Consider the following 22,012-nt stretch of genomic DNA (forward strand, 5'->3'; position numbering starts at 1 on the left):
TTGACCAGGGATCAAACCCACAACTTTGGCATATCAGATGATGCTCTAACCAATTGAGGTACCCGGCCATGGTCATCATGACAATATTAACTCCATGTGGTAGTCTATCTGAAATTAGATGTACCTCTCCTTTGTTTTTTCATCTGTTTATTTTACTTATTCATTTTAAGGGGGGGGGGGCTGGAAGCTTCAACTCCCATATGTGCCTTGACCAGGCAAGCCCAGTGTTTCAAACCAGCAACCTCAGTGTTCCAGGTTGACAGTTGATCCACTGCGCCTCCACAGGTCAGGCTCCTTTATTTTGAATACAGAATATTTCCACTGAACATCTTCCAGAATGTAATATGTTGCTTTTCATCATCTACCAAAAGTATTTTGATATAGACATAGGAAAGAGGCATGATAACCTCAAGATCTCTAAGTTCTCTGCAAGTAGATATACTACCAACAAGGACTAAACAGATAAAATAAATGACTGAAATAGACCAAGTGTAACATAACGATAAACGATAACTAAGCTTATGGATAGGAACATTAGGGAGTGCTGGGGGCTGTGGCAAACTGGAGTGTGACTTCCTCTTGCTAAGAGGACAGCCATTACTTAGATGCAACTAGTTAGAAAACGGGCCCAGGTTTCCTTTTTCTTCTTCTTCTTCTTCTTGTGATTTTTCTAAGAGAAGTCATAAATTCAGAATTGATACGAAGTTTCTAGCTTTTTTAAGTTTCAGCAACTGATTCAGACATTTTTGAAATACTACATAGCCTAAAACTACTGGCCAAGAGGCCAAGTAAAATACATCTCTCTGCTAATGCAGACCCTAACCATAGATTACAGCTTGTGTACTATACTTCTTTCAGAGTTGATTATCCAAAAGCAGTATATTCTTACTATTCACCAAAGTAAATTTCTGGTTGTATTAGTGTTTTGTTGTTTCATAACATTACCACAGATTTAGCAGCTTAAAACAACACAATTTATTGTATCAGTCTGTAGCTCAGAAGTCTGCACATAACTGGATTCTCTGCTCAAGGCCTTGCCTGGCTGCAGTCAAGGTACCAGTTGGGATTGAGGGTTCTCTTCCAAACTCACTGGTTATTGGCAGAATTCACCTCCTTGCAGTTGTAAAACTGGGGTGTTCATTTTTCAGCTGCTTATTGGCCAGGGACTGCTTTCAGTTCCTAGAGGCCACCTGGAGTGATAGTTCTTAGCTCCTTCTGTTTCTAGAAGATTGCATCGTTCTTTGAGATTTATTACCACCTCTTCATGCCAGTTTATCCTAGGAACCGCAGAAAGCTGGTTAGATTGTTCATATGTTTTAGCTATCGTGAATAATGCTGCTGTGAGTTATCATGTAGAACTCTATGTGGACATGTGTTTGCATTTCTTTTGGGTATACACCTAGGAGTAGAATTGCTGGGTCATGAGGTAACTCTATGTTTACCTTTTTGAAGAACTGCCAGACTGTTCTTGAAGGTGACTACACAATTTTACAATCCTACAAGCAGCGTATGAGGGTTCCAGTTTTTCTTTTTTCTTTCTTTCTTTCTTTTTTTTTAATTCAGTGAGAGGAGGGGAGGCAGAGACAGACTCCCGTATGTGCCCCAACTGGGATCCACCTGGCTAGCCCACTAGAGGGCGATGCTCTGCCCATCTGGGGGCTGTAGCTCTGTCCTCAGCTCTCGGGGGCCAACTCGCTCCAATCGAGCCATGGCTACAGGAGGGGAAGGGAGTGGAGAGGGATGGAGAAGCAGATGGTTGCTTCTCCTGTGTGCCCTAACAGGGAATCAAACCCAGGACAACCACACACTGGGCTGACGCTCTATCCACTGAGCTAACCAGCCAGGGCAGGTTCCAGTTTTTCACCATCCGTGTCTACACTTGTTAGCTGTCTTTTCGATTTTAGCCATCTTAGTGGATGTGAAGTGGTAGCTTATTATGGGTTTGATTTGTGTTTCTTTGATGACTGATTTTTGTTTTTTTTGGTGTTCTGCATTTCGTGGATTTGAACAAATGTATCTATTCCTCATTGTGCTGTTCTGCAGAGTATTTTCACTGCCCTTAAAGTCGTCTGTGGCTCCACCTATTCTTCCTGTCTTCCTATCTTCATAGTTTTGCCTTTCCAGGAATCAAATAATCTGTAGCCTTTTGCCTTTTCAGACTTCCTTCTTTCACTCAGTAATATGCATTTAAAAATTCTTTTGTTTTCATGGCTTGAGAGTTCATTTCTTTTTGGTGCTTAATAATACGTAATTGTCTGGATATCTCACAGTTTATCATGATGTCAAAGGACATCATGGTTGCTTCCAAGTTTCAGCAATTAGGAATAAAACTGCTATAAATATCTGTGGCAGGTTTTTTGTAGAGACATAAGTTTTCAGTTCTTTTCGGTAAATACCCAGGAGTGTGATTGCTGGATTGTGTGGTAAGACTCTTTAATTTTCTAAGAAATACCCAGCTGTCTTCCAAAGTGGTTGTACCATTTTACTTTCCCACCAGCAGTGAATGAGAATTCCTATTGATCCACATTTTTGTTAACACTAGTTGTGAATGTTCTGGATTTTGGCCATTCTAATAGATATGTAGTGATATATCATTATTTTAATTTGTATTTCCCTCATATAATGTAGAGCATCTTTTCATAATGCTTAGTTGACATCTGCCTATCTTCTTGGGTCTCTGTTAAGATCTTTGGCCTATTTTTAATACAGGTTTATTTTTTTTCTTCTTTTCAAAGTGAGAGGAGAGGAGATAGACAGACTCCCGCATGCACCAACCGGGATCCACCAGGAAGGCTCCATCTGGGGCCAGTGCTATGCCTATCTTGGGCCATGCTCACAACTGAGCTATTTTTAGTGCCTGAGACAGCGGCTCCATGGAGTCATCTTCAGTACCTGAGGTGATGCACTTGAACCAATCAAACCATGGAAGGGGTAGAGAGAGAGAAGCGAGAGAAGAAAGGGTGGAGAAGCAGGTGGTTGCTTCTCATCATGTGTGCTCTGACCAGGAATAGAACTCAGGACATCCACATGCTGGGCTGATGCTCTCCTACTGAGCCAGTCAGCCAGGGCTTTTTTTTAAATTGAGTTTTAAGAGTTCTTTGTAGAGTTTGGATTAGAGTCCTTTATCAGATGTGTCTTTTGCACATATTTTTTTCCCCAGTCTGTCTTGCATTCTCATTTTCTTGACATTGTCTTTTTCAAAGCAGAAATTTTTAATTTTAATGAAGGCCAGCTTATCAATTTTTTCTTTCATAAATCATGCTTTGGTGTATCTAAAAAGCCATAATAATACCCAAGGTCATCCAGATTTTCTCCTTTATTACTTTCAGAAGTTTTACAGTTTTGCTTTTTACCTGTAACTCTATTACCCCTTTTGAGTTAATAAACCTTTTGTGCAGGGTGTAAGGTCTGTGTCTAGATTAATTGTTTTGCATGTGGATGTCCAGTTATTCCAACATCATTTGTTGAAAAGACTATCTATGCTCTTTGTATTACCTTTGCTTTATTAACCTTGTGAATGATCAGTCACTATATTTATGTGGGTCTCTTTCTGAGCTCTCTGTTCCGTTGATCTGTTTGTCACTTCTTTCTCCAATACCACACTGTCTTGATTACTGAAGCTTTTAGTAAGTCTTGAAGATAGTGTCAGTCCTCCAACTTTGTTCTTCGTATTGTGTTGACTATTCTGATCTTTTGTTTCTCTGTATAAATTTTAAGTTCATTAATATTCATAAGATATCTTCTAGGATTTTGATCTCATGAATCTAAATCAAGTTGGGAAGAACTGACATCTTGATAATATTTAGTCTTCCTATCCATGAACATGGAACATCTCTCCATTAATCTTTTGCTTTTGTTCTTCAGAGTTTTGTAGTTTTCCTCATATAGATCTTAGGCTTATTTTGTTAGATTTATACCTAAATATTTCATTTTGGGGTATGTAGGATGCTAATATAAATGGTATTGTGTTTTAAATTTTAGATTTCACTTGTTCATAGTTTATATATAGAAAAGCAACTGACTTTTGCATACAACCTTGTATTCTTCAACCTTGCTATAATTTCACTTACTACTTATAGGAGCTTTTTTTGTCAATTCTTTTCAATTTTCTATGTAATCATGTCATCATGAACAAAGACAGTTTTATTTCTTCTTTCCCAATCTGTACTTTTATTGTGTTAGTTAATACTTACAGTGTGCTGTTAAGAGTGGTGAGAGCAGACTTTCTTGTTTTGTTTTCCTCTTATCGGGAAAGCTTAAAAATTTTCCCTGTTAAGTATGATGTTAGCTGTAGTTTTTTGTAAATATTCTTTATCAAGTTGAAGAAGTTCCCCTTTATGCCTAGTTTACTGAGAGTTATTATGAGTGGGTGTTGGTTTTGTCAAGTGACTCTTCTGCATCTATTGATTTGATCATACGATTTTTCTTTTTTAGCCTGTTGATATGATGGATATGATTAAATGTTGAATTAACCTGCGTATGTGGGATAAATCATACCTGATGGTGGTGTACAATTTTTTTTATATACATTTGATTTGCTAATACTTTTATTAAGGATTTTGGCATCTATTTTCATGAGAAACATTGGTCTGTCGTTCTCTTGTAATGTCTTAGGTTTTGTTGTTAGAATAAGGTAGGAAGTACTCCCTCTTCTTCTATCCTCTGAAAGAAATTGTAGCACATTGGTGTAATTTCTTTCTTAAATATTTGGTAGAATTAGCTCAGTTGGTTAAGAGTGTTATCCTGAAACAAGAAGGTTGTGGGTTCAGCCCCCCGTCAGGACACACTTGGGAAGCAGCCAATGACTGCATGACTGAGTGGAACAACAAATGAATGCTTCCCTTCTCTTTCCTCTCTCTCTCCCTTCCTCTGTCTGTCTCTCTGAAAGTCAGTAATAATTAAGCCACAGCCAGAAAGCTGGGTCAATTAGAGCATCCTCCCAGAACCCGAGTCTGCTGTTTGGAGTCCCCAGTGAGGGCACATATAGGAGCAGCTCCGTGTTTCTGCCTCTCTCTTTCTTCCTGCCTCTCTCTCTCTCAAAATTTTTAAAAATATTTATTTATTTGTTTGTTTGGGTGTGTGTGTGTGTGTGTATGTGTGTGTGAGTGCGTGTGTATTTGGTAGAATTCACCAGTGAACCTGTTGGTGTATGGTGCTTTTTCTTTTGAATTATTATTAATTGTTGATTTAATTTCTTAGATGTAGTGTGAGTTAGTTTGTCTATTTCTTTTCTTTTCAGTTTAGTGATTTGTTTTTTCTCTTTTTCTTATTTAGTTTTACTAGAAGCTTATCCATTTTTTTTCAAATAACTTGCTTTTGGTTTTGGTTTTTTTATTGATTTTTGTTTTCAGTTTTATTTATTTCTGTCCTAATTATTATTTTCTTCTACTTATTTTGGATTAATTTGCTTTTCTTCTTTTAGTTTTCTGAGAGATGGTAATTTATAAACATTTTTATTTTCCTAGGGCATGAATTTTTTTAGACTATAAACCAGTGTTTCATGATTGTTAGAATGATTAAGATATTTAATTTGCATTTGTAATTGTCTATATGTATTCACAAACTATTTTTTGTAATACTCCTTATTTATTCAAGAGAAACTCTATAGAGATTTTGGCTGACTTTGAGAGCCATCATCAGAGTCTATAATTGTTGGCAGTTAAATGCTTTATTTTGATTTGGGAGTAACTTTGAATGGTCAAACTGGGGAAATGGTATTAAAGAATTAACAATATTGTCCAGACTAGGAATGGTTTTTCTTCTTCCTTTCCCGGAGTATTTTTCTAAGTGCTTGCATTATTTGTATAATGTGTAAACCCTATGATCAAAAGGGAGCCAAGTGAGGAGAGAGTCATATTGACTGTGCATAGCAGGTGAAGGCTGCTGTTTATCTTGTATTATATTTTGAACTCCCTTTAAGCACCGACAAGATCAGCTTATTGTACATTTGGTTTTTATTCTTCTGTTTTTTTTTAATTGTGATTATTCATTCTTTAACACTGCCAAATACTGAGTTTCACAAATACCTTTAAAAATTTTATTTCTGCCACCGATTGAATAGACTCACATTTTGGGAGGACAAGATAACTCCAGATAAACCAGTGGTAGTCAACCTGGTCCCTACTGCCCACTAGCGGGCATTCCAGCTTTCATGGTGGGCGGTAGCGGAGCAACCAAAGTATAAATAAAAGATAAATTTAACTATAGTAAGTTGTTTTATAAAGATTTATTCTGGCAAACTTAGTGAAAATCTGAAATAAAGTACTTGGTAAGTAATTATTATTATATGCTTTAACTAGCTGTAACTTTGCTTTATAAATTTTATAAAGTTACTTCCCTACTTTATAAATCACCATTACTATGGAACCAGTGGGCGGTTAGAAAATTTTACTACTAAAAGAGATACAAAAGTGGGCGGTAGGTATAAAAAGGTTGACTATCCCTGAGATAAACAAAAAATAGAACTGCCGTGCTAATAAAAAGTGCTTTTATCATTCTGTCTATATTAAAAGTTTTTTTAAACATTGTTTTGCTTTAAAAATGTATTTTTATAAAGACATTTTTATATAGAATGACATAGTATTTAAATATGCTCTTTTTCCTTTGTACCTAAAAGGATCTGAAAAGTCGGTATTTGTACTGAGTACCTTAATCAGCCTTGTAATAAAATTACACCACATAGGTCCTTACGTGACGAAGAGCAGCGAGTACTGATGAGCCCAGATAAACCTGCTGCTCACTTTACAGAAGTTAATCTTGTATAAAGATGGGAGTTGACATAATTTTTTTAACCTTTACCTATTCCCATTGGGCCGTAAGATTTAATGTCATGGGCACTGGCTCTGCCCACAGTTAGATTTCCTAACGAAGTATATTGCTTTCAATATTATTAATATTTAATTAATGTGAAATATATATATTACTGTTTTTTAAATATTTTATATTCAAAACTAATAAAATATTTAATATTTCTCTTTACTAGACTATATCTAGTTACTTGATATTAAAAAACAAGTCTGAAGATTTAATCTTCTTGTAGCTTCATAAAATAACTTGTAGGGTTCTTTAATAATGTGTTATTTTGCTTGAATGTTAAAAATATGCATAGCTATATTTAAGTTACATTCCATATTTAGAAATAGAAGTTTTGTGTTTTTTCACAGTTGATGTTTCTGAAGAAAAAACAGATGAGCAAGGCATTTTATATTGAAAACCGTAGCACCTAAGACAAGTGTGTGTGTTAACCTTGATGTTGGTGCTTATTTATTAAATGCTAAATAAGTTGGGGACTTCTAGACAGAATTGATTTTATTTTTTTAATTTCAATATAAATGATCACCTAAAGGGACTGACCAGCAATCCTTGGAAGAAAATTGAGAAGGTCCATAAAAGGTGTGAGAGACCCCTGAGACCAGATCGAAGCCCTTTGTGGGAAGCATGTTAAGAATGTTGCTGATTGACTGTCAGTTTATTTGTGGGCCACCTGCCTCTATGAAATGCATTAATTTTTTTTAAATTCCTCATTATTTTAAAGACTTATACACATGTATTTCACAGGAAATTGATTCTTCAGGTCAGTGATGCTTGTACTGTTTTTTCTTTTGAAATGTCAGCAGGTTATTACTTGGCATTGTTCCCCTCCAGAGTAATGGGATTTTTTATCACTACACTACACTAGTTATCATCATATGCTATCCAGCTCATGGTTTGGTATATTATTCTGATTCTGTTATCTGCATTGTGAGTGTTACTGACTTCCTGTGAGTCACAACAAATACCTGCTTTTCTTTTATTCCTAGGCAAATTCTGTGGTCTGGGGTTGCAGTTGAACCATTCAATTGAATCAAAAAGCAATGAAATTACAGTGCAGTTCATGAGTGGAATCCATGTTTCCGGACGAGGATTTTTGGCCTCATACTCAGTTATAGATAAACAAGGTAATTTTCACTTTATACCGTGGCTCCCTCATTTTATAGTTCCTGAAAACAAGAACGAAATGTTTCTTTGAGTACCTGTTGTCTAAGTTTGGGATAGAGTAGAAAGACTGAACAGTTATTAACATGAACATGAATTTGACAAAATTAGGTCAGTTTTAGATTCCAATAATTCAAAATGTATTTTTATATAAAGTTTATATACTTCTCTTTTCTTAATAGAAGAAATACTGATTGTTTTTCACATTTTGTGCTACTGGAACACAATAACTTTTTAAAATCTGTCAATTATTGAATTTAGTATATCAATTTAAAGCTTTATTATCCACATTTTTCCATTTTATACTACTGTGTTAAAGACTATATTACCATTTTCCTTAAAGAACTTGAGTCACATACTACCAGGAGTACCCTGAGTGCTATCTGAGACATTATAAAATAAACATGAGATATTTTCCAGATTGATATGTTTAGAATCTGAAGGGAGAACTGAAATTACAGCTAATAAATTGAATAGAATGCGTAATTTATCTGAATCTCTAAGGCAAAATGCAAGACTTGAATGAAATCTCCTCTGTTTTGGCTGCTTGACATGTGCTCATTCCCGTCTGGTAACGGGCACTGTTGTGAAGAAGTTACGGTCTGTTGCTGATACAGGGATATAGCAAGCAGCACAGTCATTTCAATTATTTCAGTATTCCACAATAATTTATGTTGACCATTTCAAATTAAAAAAATGGGTTTTCTAGTTATATAAATGAGAAGGTTGTCAAGACCCTCCCAGGGGTGAGAGTGTTAGGCACTCGGAATGACTAAGGGAAATGCAGGCTGTTCCTTCTCCGTTGTGGTGGGTTTGAGATAAACACTATATATTTCATTAAAAGTTTCATTTACAGTGTGATAGAGGAGAAAGCTGTCCTCTGTAAGGAAGAGTCTGTTTCCCTTAGTTTCTAAGCTATGGAACAAGGTGTTAAGGCTAATCCCTCAGAGAGAGTAAGAGAGAAAACTTATTGGATGGAATAATGGAAAGAAAACAATTAGAAAATTATGCTAATGAGCAATTACTGTTTTTGACAGAACCAGGAAAACTAAGGCAATGTGGTGTTGTAGAAGGGGACTAATGAGCTGCCAAGTTAAAACCCGGTGACCCCTAGCTAGTCATTTCACCTCTGAACCTCATTTGCAAGTGGATTAGTTATGAGGGGTAAATAATAATACACGTATAGTGTCTGTAGGCAGGAAATAAATGCTAGTTTCCCCCTTTCACTGCTATATATGCACAAACACACACACACTCATTCCCCCACTCCTACCATGAAAAGAGTAAGGTAAAAAACAAGAATGAGATGATGATAGATTTTCATCCTTTCAGGGTTTTTGTTTGTTTGTTTTTGTTCTTTTTATTTATTTTTTTTAGAGAAAGACAGCAAGGGAAAGAAATAAGAAGCGTCACCTCCTAGTTGTATGACTTGAGTTGTTCATTGATTGCTTGCCTCTCATACATGACTTGATGGGGGGGGGGGGGAGGGAGGCTGCTTGCTCAAGCCAGCAAGTCATCCTTTCAGTGTCATTTCCTGAAGGTCTCAGGTTGATAGATGAGATAGAGAAAATAAACATTAAGTTTGCGTCCTATGCTTAAGTTCCTTGATCCTTAGTATCAGGTTAAATTATTTATTTTTGCTTTATATTGTTCCCGTTTTCTTTTTGTTATTTATTGACCTAAACCTAAACCTAGCTTTAATCCTTTTCCTAACCCTAAACTTTCTCTTAACCCTAATCCTAATGCTACACTTAACCCTAACCCTATTCTCTAAAAAGGCCTTTAGAAAATAAGTATTCTCTCTTTTAAAAATAAAGTTTTTACATTGGATATTTAATGTATTTATGGAGCTTTTTTGATCGATAGGTTTCCTGCATTGAAGTTTTTAAAAATTGACAATGATTTCAGGTAACGGAATCAGTATGTTGTAAACCTATATACATCTGTGCCAAATTCTAAACAGCCGTGACTTTATTTTACATGAATCTTTGCTTCTAAAGTTTTTTTTAATTTTCACCATAATCTGTAAGCTTTTCATATTAGCACTTTCAGAACTCATACTCTTCTTGGGAAATCCTCATTTTACGGATATCTCCTGAGTTTTTACCTTTTATTTGGGGATGGGGTATCCTTGTCCCATCCATAGGCCATTTGTTTTATTTGAAGTTGAGTGAATTGGCTAATTTCAAGAGAACGTCAACTTCTCATTACTTCTTGGGTGGCCTCGGAGTCACAGTTTCTTACAATGACTCATTCATTTGAAGGCTGGAGCCTCAGTTCCTTTCCATCCAGGAAACTTATCCGCCACACTGAATTCCGTGAATATTTTCTAGAAACATCGCTCCGTGTCCCTAGCTTAGCAACCTAGTTGAGGGTTTAGAATTTGGAGAATTGAAGATTGTGAAAAGTCTTGCTTCAGCAGCTTCTTTGTTAAACTCTCACAAGACTTATAAATGTAACAGGGTGCATGATAGAGTCCTGATTTTGTGTGAGATTCAACTAGTTTTCGTTACTTTGTTCAAGAGCCCCTTGCAAAATCACACTCCTTTTAATGCCTTATTTGTTGCTATGTGCTTGGCATTGGGAAAATAGTCATTAAATAACACAGACATAACCATACCTTCGTGGGACTTACACTACAGACTTGGAAAGAAGGTATCGAACTTGTGATTACTTACTTGTAGTTATGATACAATATACAATTAAGTCCAGTAAGTAAGGTGAAGTGAAGTATATTCAGCAGTTACGAGGCCAAAGGAGAGTGGGGAGTAGAAAACTGATCAAGAGCAAAACTCCTGAGGAAGTCACTTTTAAATTGAGAACTGTAGGATTAATTAATTGGAGGTTCCAGACAGACAAGGAATGAAGAACATTCCAGGGGACAGAACAGCAGGTGCAAAGGCCTCGTGGCAGAAAGGAGTTGGGGGCAACCAGAAGGGAAGTTGGCACAGCCGGGTGAAGCGGGTGTGTGACGGGTAGGTCACATTTGCAGGACTTTGTAGAGAATGTAGGGGTTGAAGCTTGACTGGATTTCTGTTCATTATAACTTGTATGGTTTTATTCTTCCTTGTTCTTTTTAATGATCTTGAGAAGCAGTTTGCAGTATTTTCTATCAGCAGTTATCTTTTAAATCTTCACCTGTGAACCTCATTTTGAAAGATTGTATCTACTAGGGAAAGGAAAAGTTCTCCCATTTCCCCACTGAGTAGCAGGCAGAGACCGAAGGATTGAGTTTAGTAATTATGAGAGGACTGGAATTTCTACTTGGAGATGGTATAATTCCATCAGATTCCAAGTAGACTCTGAAATTAAAATTTCCACCTGAATATTAAACATATTAACAGCCCTTATTTAGAAGTTCTATAGAGAGGAACCCTTAAGTTACTGCCAGTCTTACTGAGAGAGGCAAAACCAATCGATTCCTCAGGTCCAGACTCAGGAACTCAGACCCTTTCATCTGCTTGTCTAGTAACAAGTGCTACTGACATTTTCATTGCAAAACGCAAACTTAAAAACAGCATTTACTTCTGGACTTGAAAACTAAAGTAAACTTTATAGGTGAGTTATCTAAATGTCTAGTTTTGAGTCTGTTCACCATTGGCCAGTTTCTGGGGAAAGCTCAACATTTCTGGAGTGATTCTGGGCAGTGGTTTTGTAAGTTATCTTAGTTTTAGAACAGGAAACTCAGAAGATCTGTCTGCATTTGCCTTGACAGTTCCAAGTCCTTCCAGGCAGCTTCTGTTGTGTGCCAGGATGGGGTGGCGTATGTGTGCACAATTGAAAAGTAATAATCTGATATTTCTTTTGTGGAACATGAAATCATAACTTTCATTTTACACCTTATTACTTCAGATTTCACCAAACCAGAATTTTGTAGTAGTCAGTCTAAGGTTTGCCTTTTGTGAGGAAAAATTGTAAATAGTTTAAAGTTTCATGTAAAATAAAATGACCCAGTGTAGATACTAATATACTTCCTAATTGGAAATCATAAACACTTGTTCATTCACTGTCTGCTTACCCCTTAGAATCTGAGGGCACTGTGCTTAAGACTTGTGAACAGCTGGGTCTAGGAAACATTTCCCTTTGACAGTGTTGCTGTTGCTATATGTTAGATTATTTTTAGCATTAACACAATAGTATAACAATTTTTGATTGCCACATTCTTTAATACTATTTTTTGCAAATATTTTCTATTTCTCCCATCTTAGATCAGATGGTATCAACTTATAAATAAAACATAGGGTGAAATAGAGAATTTCTTTCTAATAGAGTCCAGATTTCTGTAACTGGTTCATGGAAAGTTTTTGACTTTGAAAGTAGAGCATGAGTTCTTTAGATTGTGTGCTACCTTAACCGTACAATAGTTTTTGAGAATTCTTTCTGTTCCGAGTACTACATTTAGCTAGGCTTCTAATTTTAGTTTTTCTGTTGTGTTCCTAATTTTTGTTATGTTGTATCTGGCAAACACCTTAGAATGTTTAAGCTACTAGGTTTTTATTAATGCATTCTCAGTTGACATACGTATCTTTTAGATTTATCCTTATTTACACAAAAATGAATATGTATAGTGCACATTTAGAAAAATATCTGTGTCAGTTTGTATAATGAAGGTGCTAACGAGCAAAATGTGAGCAATTTTGCAGAGAAATCAATTACAAAGATACTCTGTTAAGACAGTGTCAACCCAAAGAAACAATTCAATTTAGGGGATCTTTTATTCCAAGCTGATAGCTAATGTAAGAGCACCTTTTTAGCGTTTTCTATCTATTTCATTTTTGTAGTGCAGAAGGAATGCTGTGATGGGACGGGATGTGTTTGTGCCGTCCATGAATACATTCAGTTACTGCTGCTCTGCTGCTCTTACTAATGTCCTTACTAGTGTCGTAGGTATGGTATAGGTCACAAAAGAATGGCGTCATCTCTTAATGTCTTATATCCATTCTTTAGTATGTAGAATTTAGATGTTGAAAGGGTTTGATTTATCTATATGTAGATTATAACCTATCTTACTACCTTGTTTATTGCTTAGGCAACTGAGCCATGCCTATATCATCTACATATAAAAAAGCAGTAAGCATTTTAATCGAGAAATATTTCCTGAGCTCCATCTATAGCATTGTAATATCTCTAAGAGAAACATAAGATTTAGTCCTATGTTCAGCATATAAAAGGAGATAAAGATGTAAAATGCATCATACTGTATCTGGGATTTAGTAAATGTTAGTTGACTGAATCACAGTAAATTCTGTGATGTATGTAAATTTCTCTTCACAAAATTCCAGGTACATGCCCGGTTCCTATCATGGAAACAAAGAATTAGGCCCAGGGTTACACGAGTATACTGACCGGAGAACTTAGCAACAAGGCGAGCCTGGCTCAGCGTCCTCTAGCAACGAAGCCGCTGTTCACACACTGCAGCGCAAGGTGCTGGCAGGGTTTAAATTCCGAGAGCAGGAGTTCAGATTCCTTCAGGCTCGGGGAAATTGGTTTTCTAAAGAATTTTAGATCAAATAAAGGAAAAGAATTTGTTGGTAATATTATCTTGCTTCCTGTTTTCTCCTTTCTGGTAAATATATAAATACAGTAACTTAGTTGTAGTACTTTATACTGTCTTAATTTAGAATAAATAAAGGCACTTGGGCATCCCTTTCTTTAGGAGTAACTGGCTTCAACTGGACAAAAAGTACACCTTGCGGCTGATACAGTTGGTGCCATTGCTGAGTCTTTTCCTCAATTCAGTCAAGCACACAAAACGAAGAGTATTAATTGAGGGAAAATCTAAGTCCATTTCATAATCCTGCAATCTTAGAAGTAGCCAATGCTTTCAATAAAATATATGTCTAAGTAACCAGTACGCTGATATTTTTGATTGATTTGTGAACTTATAAAATATATTTTTAGAGTATTACTTGTGGATTAACATTAGATGTAATGTTTAAATAAATATTTCATGGGATAATAATAAACTTCCCCAGGCTAAGCAGTTATTGGAAAAAATTTTGATTATATTTTAATATTTTTTAAACCTGTGTGAGGGTATCAATTATAGCTGACAGTAATATCGATAACTAAGTTTGGCGCTTTACTTGGTCTCAGAAAATCTGATGTCATTGTCTTCATTAAGAAAACCCTGGAATCTTTCTTTTCTATTTTTTTTTAATGTTTTCTAGAAAATTAAATTTCACAGTGACATAGATCAATAAAAGAATGTAGGTTTCAGGTAAACATTTCTGTTTCATTTCAACTGTTGACTATGTTGTGTGCCCATCACCCAAAGTCACATCCTTTTCCGTCACTGTGTATTTGTCTGTCATTACTCCCTTCCTCCCACCCCTGCCCTACGGCCCCCTCCCCCTTGTAACCACTTCATTTTTATCTATGTCCATGAGTCTGTTTTATATCCCACCTAGGTGTGAAATCATGCAGTTCTTAGCTTTTTCTGATTTATTTATTTCACTCAGTATAATGTTTTCAAAGTCCATCTGTGTTGTCGTAAATGGGTAATATGTCATCATTTCCTATGGCTGAGTAGTATTTATTGTATATGTGCACTACATCGTTTTTATCCAGTCCTTCATTGAAGGACACTTTGGTCATTTCCATGTCTTGGCCACTGTGAATAATGCTGCGATGAACATGGGGGTGCATGTGTCTTTATGTACCCAGGTTTTTGAGTTTTTTAGATCGATACCCAGTAGAGGGATTGCTGGGTCATATGGTAGTTCTATTCTTAATTTTCTGAGAAACCACCATACTTTCTTCCATGATGGTTGTACTAATTTGCATTCCCACCAGCAATGAATGAGGATCCCTTTTTCTCCACAGCCTCTCCAACACTTGTTATTACATGTCGTGTTGATAACAGCCATCTACGAGTTGGTATCTCATTGTAGTTTTGAGTTGCATTTCTTAAATAGCTAGTGAAGATGAGCATCTTTTCATATATATATTGGCCATCTGTATGTCCTCTTGGAAGAATAGTCTGTTCACGTCCTCGTCCCTTCTTTTTTTAATTGGATTATTTGCTTGTTTGTTGCTGAGCTTTGTGAGTTCCCTGTATATTTTGGATGTTAACCCTTTATTGGAGCTGTTGTTTGCAAATATCTCCTGTTTAGTTGGCTGCGTATTTGTTTTGTTGTCAGTTTCTTTTGCTCTGCAGATGCTTTTTAGTTTAATATAGTCCATTCATTTATTGTTACCTTTACTTCCCTTGCCTTTGGGATCAACTTCATCAGTTGTTCACTATGGCCAAGGTCCATGAATTTAGTACATATGTTAAGAAAACCCTGGAATCTTTTATCCTGTATTAATTATTGGCTTTCCTTCGTTCTTCTATTCTCTCATGCTGTTCCTCACAGTCATATTATAGTCCCTTCAAAGCCCCATCTGTTTTGAGTCCTGCCTCCTCTAGAAAGCCCTCTGGGGTTAAGGCAGATGTTAGGAAGGATAGGAGCTCTTTTTGTAGGGATTGTTTTTTGTTTTTTTTTTGGGGGGGTTGTATTTTTCTGAAGCTGGAAACGGGAATAGACAGTCAGACAGACTCCCGCATGCGCCCGACCGGGATCCACCCGGCACGCCCACCAGGGGCGACACTCTGCCCACCAGGGGGCGATGCTCTGCCCCTCTGGGGCGTCGCTCTGTCACGACCAGAGCCACTCTAGCACCTGGGGCAGAGGCCAAGGAGCCATCCCCAGCGCCCGGGCCATCTTTGCTCCCATGGAGCCTCGGCTGCGGGAGGGGAAGAGAGACAGAGAGGAAGGAGGGGGGGTGGAGAAGCAGATGGGCGCTCTCCTATGTGCCCTGGCCGGGAATCGAACCCGGGACTTCTGCACGCCAGGCCGACGCTCTACCACTGGGCCAACCAGCCAGGGCCTGTCTTTTTGTAGGGATTGTGATTGCACTTGCTTTGCATTGGACTCTGCTGCTCAGACTGGTGTGCAGTGCACACTAGAGAAGCGAACTCCTTTGGGCTGCACACAGAGAACAGAGTGCCAGGCTGCTTAAGCAGGAACCTGTGGGCGTTCAGCTTCCGCAGCTGCCACAGTCTTGTCCAGAGCACCCAAGTGAAGCACACACACTTAGTATTTCATGTAGTAACATATGGGTTATAAATATTTTATATTTTGTATTAAATGTTTGATTTAAATTATTTATTTTTTTAAAAACCCTTCCATATAGAGGCTCTTAGTTAAGAGCGGAGTCAACTATACACTACCCTGCACTTTGAACATATCTCCTGTTTTCTGGTTTTGTAGGGCAAGTTAAAGTGGATCCAGCATGATGATGGAGTTGATCATCATGTTCTCCTTTATTGGTATTTATTGTTATAATCACTGCCTTAAGCACTTTACACATAGTAGTTCACTTTTCTTTTTAAGCTGCTCAGGTTAGAAACCTTAGAGTGGTCTTCGACTCATTTCTTCCTCTCAGACTTCATGTCCCTGAGCGTCTTCTCAGAACGTGTATACACACATCAAAATATGACTGCCTTCAACACCTCCACCACTGCCACGCCAGTTCAAGCGACTCAATTTTTATCTCAATTATGGCAGTAGATTTCTTGCTGACCTTTGTTTCTGCCCTTTCTCCCCTTTGAACTGCTCTCAACCCCGTGTTCAGATGTTCTTACTAAAATGAAATTCTCGTGTTGCTTGCCCAATGATGTTACCTCCAAGACTGTAAGATAAGGCTTCTCATTACTCCTCTGAGTTCCTCTCTTTTCCCCTTTTCACTCTGGCCTTAAGCACGCTGGGCATGCGTCCTCCTCAGAGCCTGTGTGATTTCTTCTCCCTGTTCTCAGTTGTCCACATACCTCATCACCTCACCTCCTCACCGATTTAATTTTATTCAAATGCCACCTTCTCAGTAAGGCCTACCCTGTGGTCTCGACTGAAAACTGCAACCCCTTAACTTTTTTGTTTTAGTTTACTAACATTTTTTATAGTAGTTTCATTTTTAATGCTGATTTTTTTTTAGATTTTATTTATTCATTTTAGAGAGAGGAGAGAGAGAGAGAGAGAGAGAGAGAGAGAGAGAAGGGCGAAGGAGCAGGAAGCATCAATTCAACTCCCATATGTGCATTGACCAGGCAAGCCCAGGGTTTCGAACTGGTGACCTCAGTGTTCCAAGTTGACGCTTTATCTACTGTGCTACCACAGGTCAGGCCTATAATAGCTTTTATAATAGTTTTTTAAATAGTATTACTAGGATATAATTCACACTCTACAGTGCACCTGCTTAAAATACACAGTTCACTGATTTTCATGTATTCAGAGTTGTGCGGGCATTGCCCAGTCAGTTCTGGAATACTTTCATCACCTGAAAGAAACCCTAGTGCCAGTCCCTCCCCACCCCCACCTCTGACCCCTCCAGTAACAAGTAATACACTTCTTATCTAGATTTGCCTACTCTGGACATTTTATGTGAATCATCTAGTATGTGGTCTTTTGTGACTTATTTTACTTAGCACAAAGTTCGTCCATGTTCTGGCATGCATTCCTTTTCATGGCCAAGTAATATTTCATTGTATGGATATAACACTTTTCCCCCCACATTTTTCTTAACCATTCCTCAGTTGATGAACGTCTGAGTATAAGTTTTGTGTGGACATACATTTTCAGTTCTCTGGGGTATAGACTGCAGAGTTTTGGGGTGGACGGTAACTGTGTCGACAGCATCTTTCTTCTCAGTCACAGTGTGTGAGGGTTCCACTTTCTCCACATTCTTACCAGCGTTCATTTTCTGTCTTCTTGATTCTGGCTTTCCTAGTGGGTATGAAGTGATATCTCATTGTGGTTTAATTTTACATTTCCCTTATATGATAAGGGAATCATTTCCCTTATAAATAATGATATTGAGCATCATTTTAGGTGCTTCCTGGACATTTGTTTATCTTCTCTGGAGAAATGTCTATTCAGATCCTTTGCTCATTTTTAAATTGAGTTATTGGTTTTTTAAAGTTGAGATGTACTAATTCTTTATGTATTCTGGATAACAGATCCTGATTTATCAGACAAATGATTTACAAATACTTTCTTCTATTCTGTGGATCATTCTTTTTTTTAAATAAATAAATTTTTATTAATTTTAATGGGGTAACATCAATAAGTCAGGGTACATATATTCAAAGAAAACATGTCCAGGTTATCTTGTCATTCAATTATGTTGCATACCCATCACCCAAAGTCAGATTGTCCTTCGTCACCTTCTATCTAGTTTTCTTTGTGCCCCTCCCCCTCCCCCTCTCCCTCCTTTCCTCCCCCCCCCCAACCACCACACTCCCGTCCATGTCTCTTAGTCTTGTCCTTATGTCCCACCAATGTATGGAATCCTGCAGTTCCCGGTTTTTTCCGACCCACCCACCTTACTCCGTACAATGTTATCAAGATCCCACCATTTTGTTGTAAGTGATCCGATGTCATCATTTCTTATGGCTGAACAGCACACCATGGTGTACATGTGCCACATCCTCTCCATCCAGTCTTCTATTTTTTTTTTTTTTTCAGTGATTAAAGCCTTTAAGCAAACTCTTGGCCAATACAGCAAGAATCCATAAAAGAGTAGTGTCCTTAACATGTTCACCAAGTCCAAGTTGGCACCATCACCATTCCAAATCCCTGCAAATGCAACCCAACCCCAGTTCAGTCTGTTAGGAGCTGTCACAAGGAGCAGGAGTCCAGGAAAAGTCCACATCCAGGAAAAGTCCGCATGGCACTGGAATTGTTGTCACAATTCTGTACTTTGCAGCTCACGTCCAAGTCCCAATGACCACTGCTTCTAGCTGGTAATGATTCAGGTAGACTGGTAAAGCCATCTGCAGCATGCGTGGAGATGGAGCTTCTGTTCTCCTCTGCCTGGAGAGATGGGACCAATTGCTTTTCCCTGGAGCTCTGTGACTGTGGCTTGGTAAAGAGAACCTTGGGATACACTAAGCAGTCTCGGTGTGGCTTCATCAGTGTTCCTTGGTTGAAGAGTCCTCTTAGTTTAGTCCAAAGTTGGTTTTTCCAGATGATAGTTCTTAAAATTAGTTTGTAATCCACTTTGGTTCTGGGAGGTGGTTGTTGGTACGTCCACCTACTCCAGCGCCATCTTGTCTTCTCCTGTGGATTATTCTTTTCTTTCATCGTGGTAACTTTGAAGCATGAAAGTTTTTAATTTTGATGAAATTCAATTTAAGTATTTTTATGTGATTGCTCAGCACCATTTGTTTAAAAGGCTATTCTCCCCACCTCCTCTCGACCACTGAATAGTCTTAACATCCTTATCAAAAATTAATTGATTGTAAATTTAAGGGTATATTTCTGGACTCAACTATTCCAGTCGCTCACATTGCTATCAGAAGTCTCTAGAGCAGATGGTTTCCTTTGAGCTGCGATAATCTTGCCTGGACTGTGTGCTTATTAGCTAGGAGCCCTGTAGTGATAGTGGTTTTTTGGAAGGCTGTTTGCTTGGGGAAAGATTTCAAAATAGACACATTTTAAGGCTTCTAAAATTGCTAGTTTAACTGATGTTTTCTTTGCCTTTACATATAGAGTTGTAGAGGTCAGACTTTATAATCATGATTTGCTTACTCTGTCTTCAGTTCTTGGCTCTCCTTGCAGCTGTCTGTTGTGAACTCCTGTTTTCCTCCAAGGGAACTCTTGTTAGCTCCCCGTGGAATTTTTTCTTAAGTTAAACCATCAGGCAGTTTTTATTCATTAATATTTGTAAATACACACAGCAGCTTCATTTGAGATTTCAGTTTTCCTCTTCAGTTGGAATGTGGAGTGTTACAAGAGCCTATGAATATCAAGGTACGGGAAGCAGAGATCACGTCCCTGCACTGCTACCTACCTACATTTACCTTCAAAAGTAGAAATTGGCCCTGGACAGTTGGCTCAGTGGTACAGCATCAGCCTGGCATGTGGAAGTCTCGAGTTCAATTTCCGGCCAAGGTACACAGGAGAAGCAACCATCTGCTTCTCCACCCTTCCCCCTCTCCTTTCTCTCTGTCTCTCTCTTCCCCTCCCGCAGCTAAGGCTCCATGGGAGCAAAGTTGGCCCGGGCACTGAGAATGGCTTCATGGCCTTTGCCTTAGGTGCTAGAATGGCTCCGGTTGCAACAGAGCAATGCTCCAGTTGGACAGAGCATTGCCCCCTGGTGGACATGCCAGATGGATCCCAGTTGGGCGCATGCTGGAGTCTGTCTCTCTACCTCCCCACTTCTCACTTCAGAAAAATACAAAAGAAAAATTAAGCAGAAAGGATTATAATATATATCTTCTCTCCTTCTTTTGAATGTCCACAATGTAACAGGAGTGACAAAACTGAAATTATAATCACCAAACAAACCCAGGACAGTTGTCCACTTTCATTGGTAAATACAGCACAGAGGACATTGTCTGTGAATTGGGATGTCATCAAAGGAGGTGGTGGAGGCTCATTTCTTTTATTATTCTCTTTTAAATTTAGGTTTTTCTGAAGCAGCATTGAAAGGCATAATATCTACACAGCCTGTAGCACCAAAATCTGCCTTCTCCCCTTGCTCATGCTCGTTTGAGGAGGAGCTGCCGCCCACTGAAGTGGAGCGAGGGGGCTCTTGAATATACAGGCTGTGGTCTGTGTGTTCACTTTCCATGGTCTGGCACCCAGTTGGAGACATTTTAGGATCATTCAACCTTGTTAAAAGAAATTGAGAGTTCTGGATAGTTTGCTGACTGATTCTGTTTTGGCTGTGTTGGGTTTTGCTGTGTGACCGTGGTGGAGACACTGCGTTTGTTAGTGCGATCACGTGTCTCCAGGTACTGCGGGCTGCCTGGGCGTGCTGCTGTTCTAGCTGCCACTGTGTCTGCGGTGGATGTAACGGAGAAGAGAAAGGGCCTCCTGCAGAACTTCTCACTTTTTTTTTTTTTCTGAAGCTGGAAACGGGGAGAGACAGTCAGACAGACTCCCGCATGCGCCCGACCGGGATCCACCCGGCACGCCCACCAGGGGCGACGCTCTGCCCACCAGGGGGCGATGCTCTGCCCCTCCGGGGCATCGTTCTGTCGCGACCAGAGCCACTCCAGCGCCTGGGGCAGAGGCCAAGGAGCCATCCCCAGCGCCCAGGCCATCTTTGCTCCAATGGAGCCTTGGCTGTGGGAGGGGAAGAGAGAGACAGAGAGGAAGGAGAGGGGGAGGGGTGGAGAAGCAGATGGGCGCTTCTCCCATGTGCCCTGGCCGGGAATCAAACCCAGGTCCCCTGCACACCAGGCCAACGCTCTACCGCTGAGCCAACCGGCCAGGGCCAGAACTTCTCACTCTTGATAACTAAGATAAAAGCTCAGCTATAGAATCCATGGCTTCCCTTTGCTTGGAAAATATGAGCTCTGAGAAAAAGAAAGTTCACCAGTACAGTGTCTAGTGCATTGCATGTTTTATCTATGAGCACACGGACCTCCTAATACCCAGCCAAGGTGAAGCATTCTACATACATGTCCAATACCACTTGATTCTGTGGGTTCTGTGTTCAAGTGCAAGATGAGCTGTAAAGTCATCCATGACATGATAAGGATCACCTCTGGGTAATGCTGCACACAGAGGACAAACCACTTCTCCTGATGGTTCTGCGTGTTCAGACCTAACATGTGCTTGAAGAGATATCACAGCATAGCCCGTTTTTCCCCAGTAGGGATAAGCAGTACTGCGGTTGCTCTACAGAGGAAGCTCCCCCACCACAGTACAAAGCATAACCTGCCCTAACTTGTTAAGATGCACCGCGCTGGGTGCTCAGTTGTGGGCCTTGTGGCACTGCTTTCACAACAAGATGCACAAAGAGTGTAATCAGAGCATATGCAACATATATCTGCAACCTCACAAATTTCCTTGTAAACATGCATCACAGCTGACACCTTCGTATTGGGACACCCTAGCTCAGGCAGTGGTGGCGCGGCCCCTCCCAGTGAGCCCCCATGGAATTCAAGAGCAAGGTCAGCTTGCATACATTTGCAGTGCATGGTCTGGCGTTTCAGCACTGCATGGACTTATAATAAAGCCCTGTTCGTCAAGTGTATCCGTCGACC

The 22,012-nt window shown here is 39.0% G+C and overlaps 1 protein-coding gene across 2 annotated transcripts in view; it reads left to right on the forward strand.

Annotated features, from left to right (window-relative positions):
• The window catches only part of DCBLD2 (discoidin, CUB and LCCL domain containing 2), a 106,750-nt gene that overhangs the window by 53,217 nt on the left and 31,521 nt on the right, over positions 1–22,012 (forward strand). Inside the window, exon 3 of one of the 2 annotated variants that reach the window (XM_066347485.1) lies at positions 7,800–7,937. The exons of the other annotated variant lie outside the window; for it this stretch is intronic. Within the exon in view, the coding sequence (XP_066203582.1) occupies positions 7,800–7,937 (138 nt within the window). The remainder of the gene's footprint in view (positions 1–7,799; positions 7,938–22,012) is intronic. 2 annotated transcript variants of the gene reach the window in all.

This window comes from Saccopteryx leptura, chromosome 8 (assembly GCF_036850995.1).
Source record: "Saccopteryx leptura isolate mSacLep1 chromosome 8, mSacLep1_pri_phased_curated, whole genome shotgun sequence".
In the NCBI taxonomy this organism is placed as follows: Eukaryota; Metazoa; Chordata; class Mammalia; order Chiroptera; family Emballonuridae; genus Saccopteryx; species Saccopteryx leptura.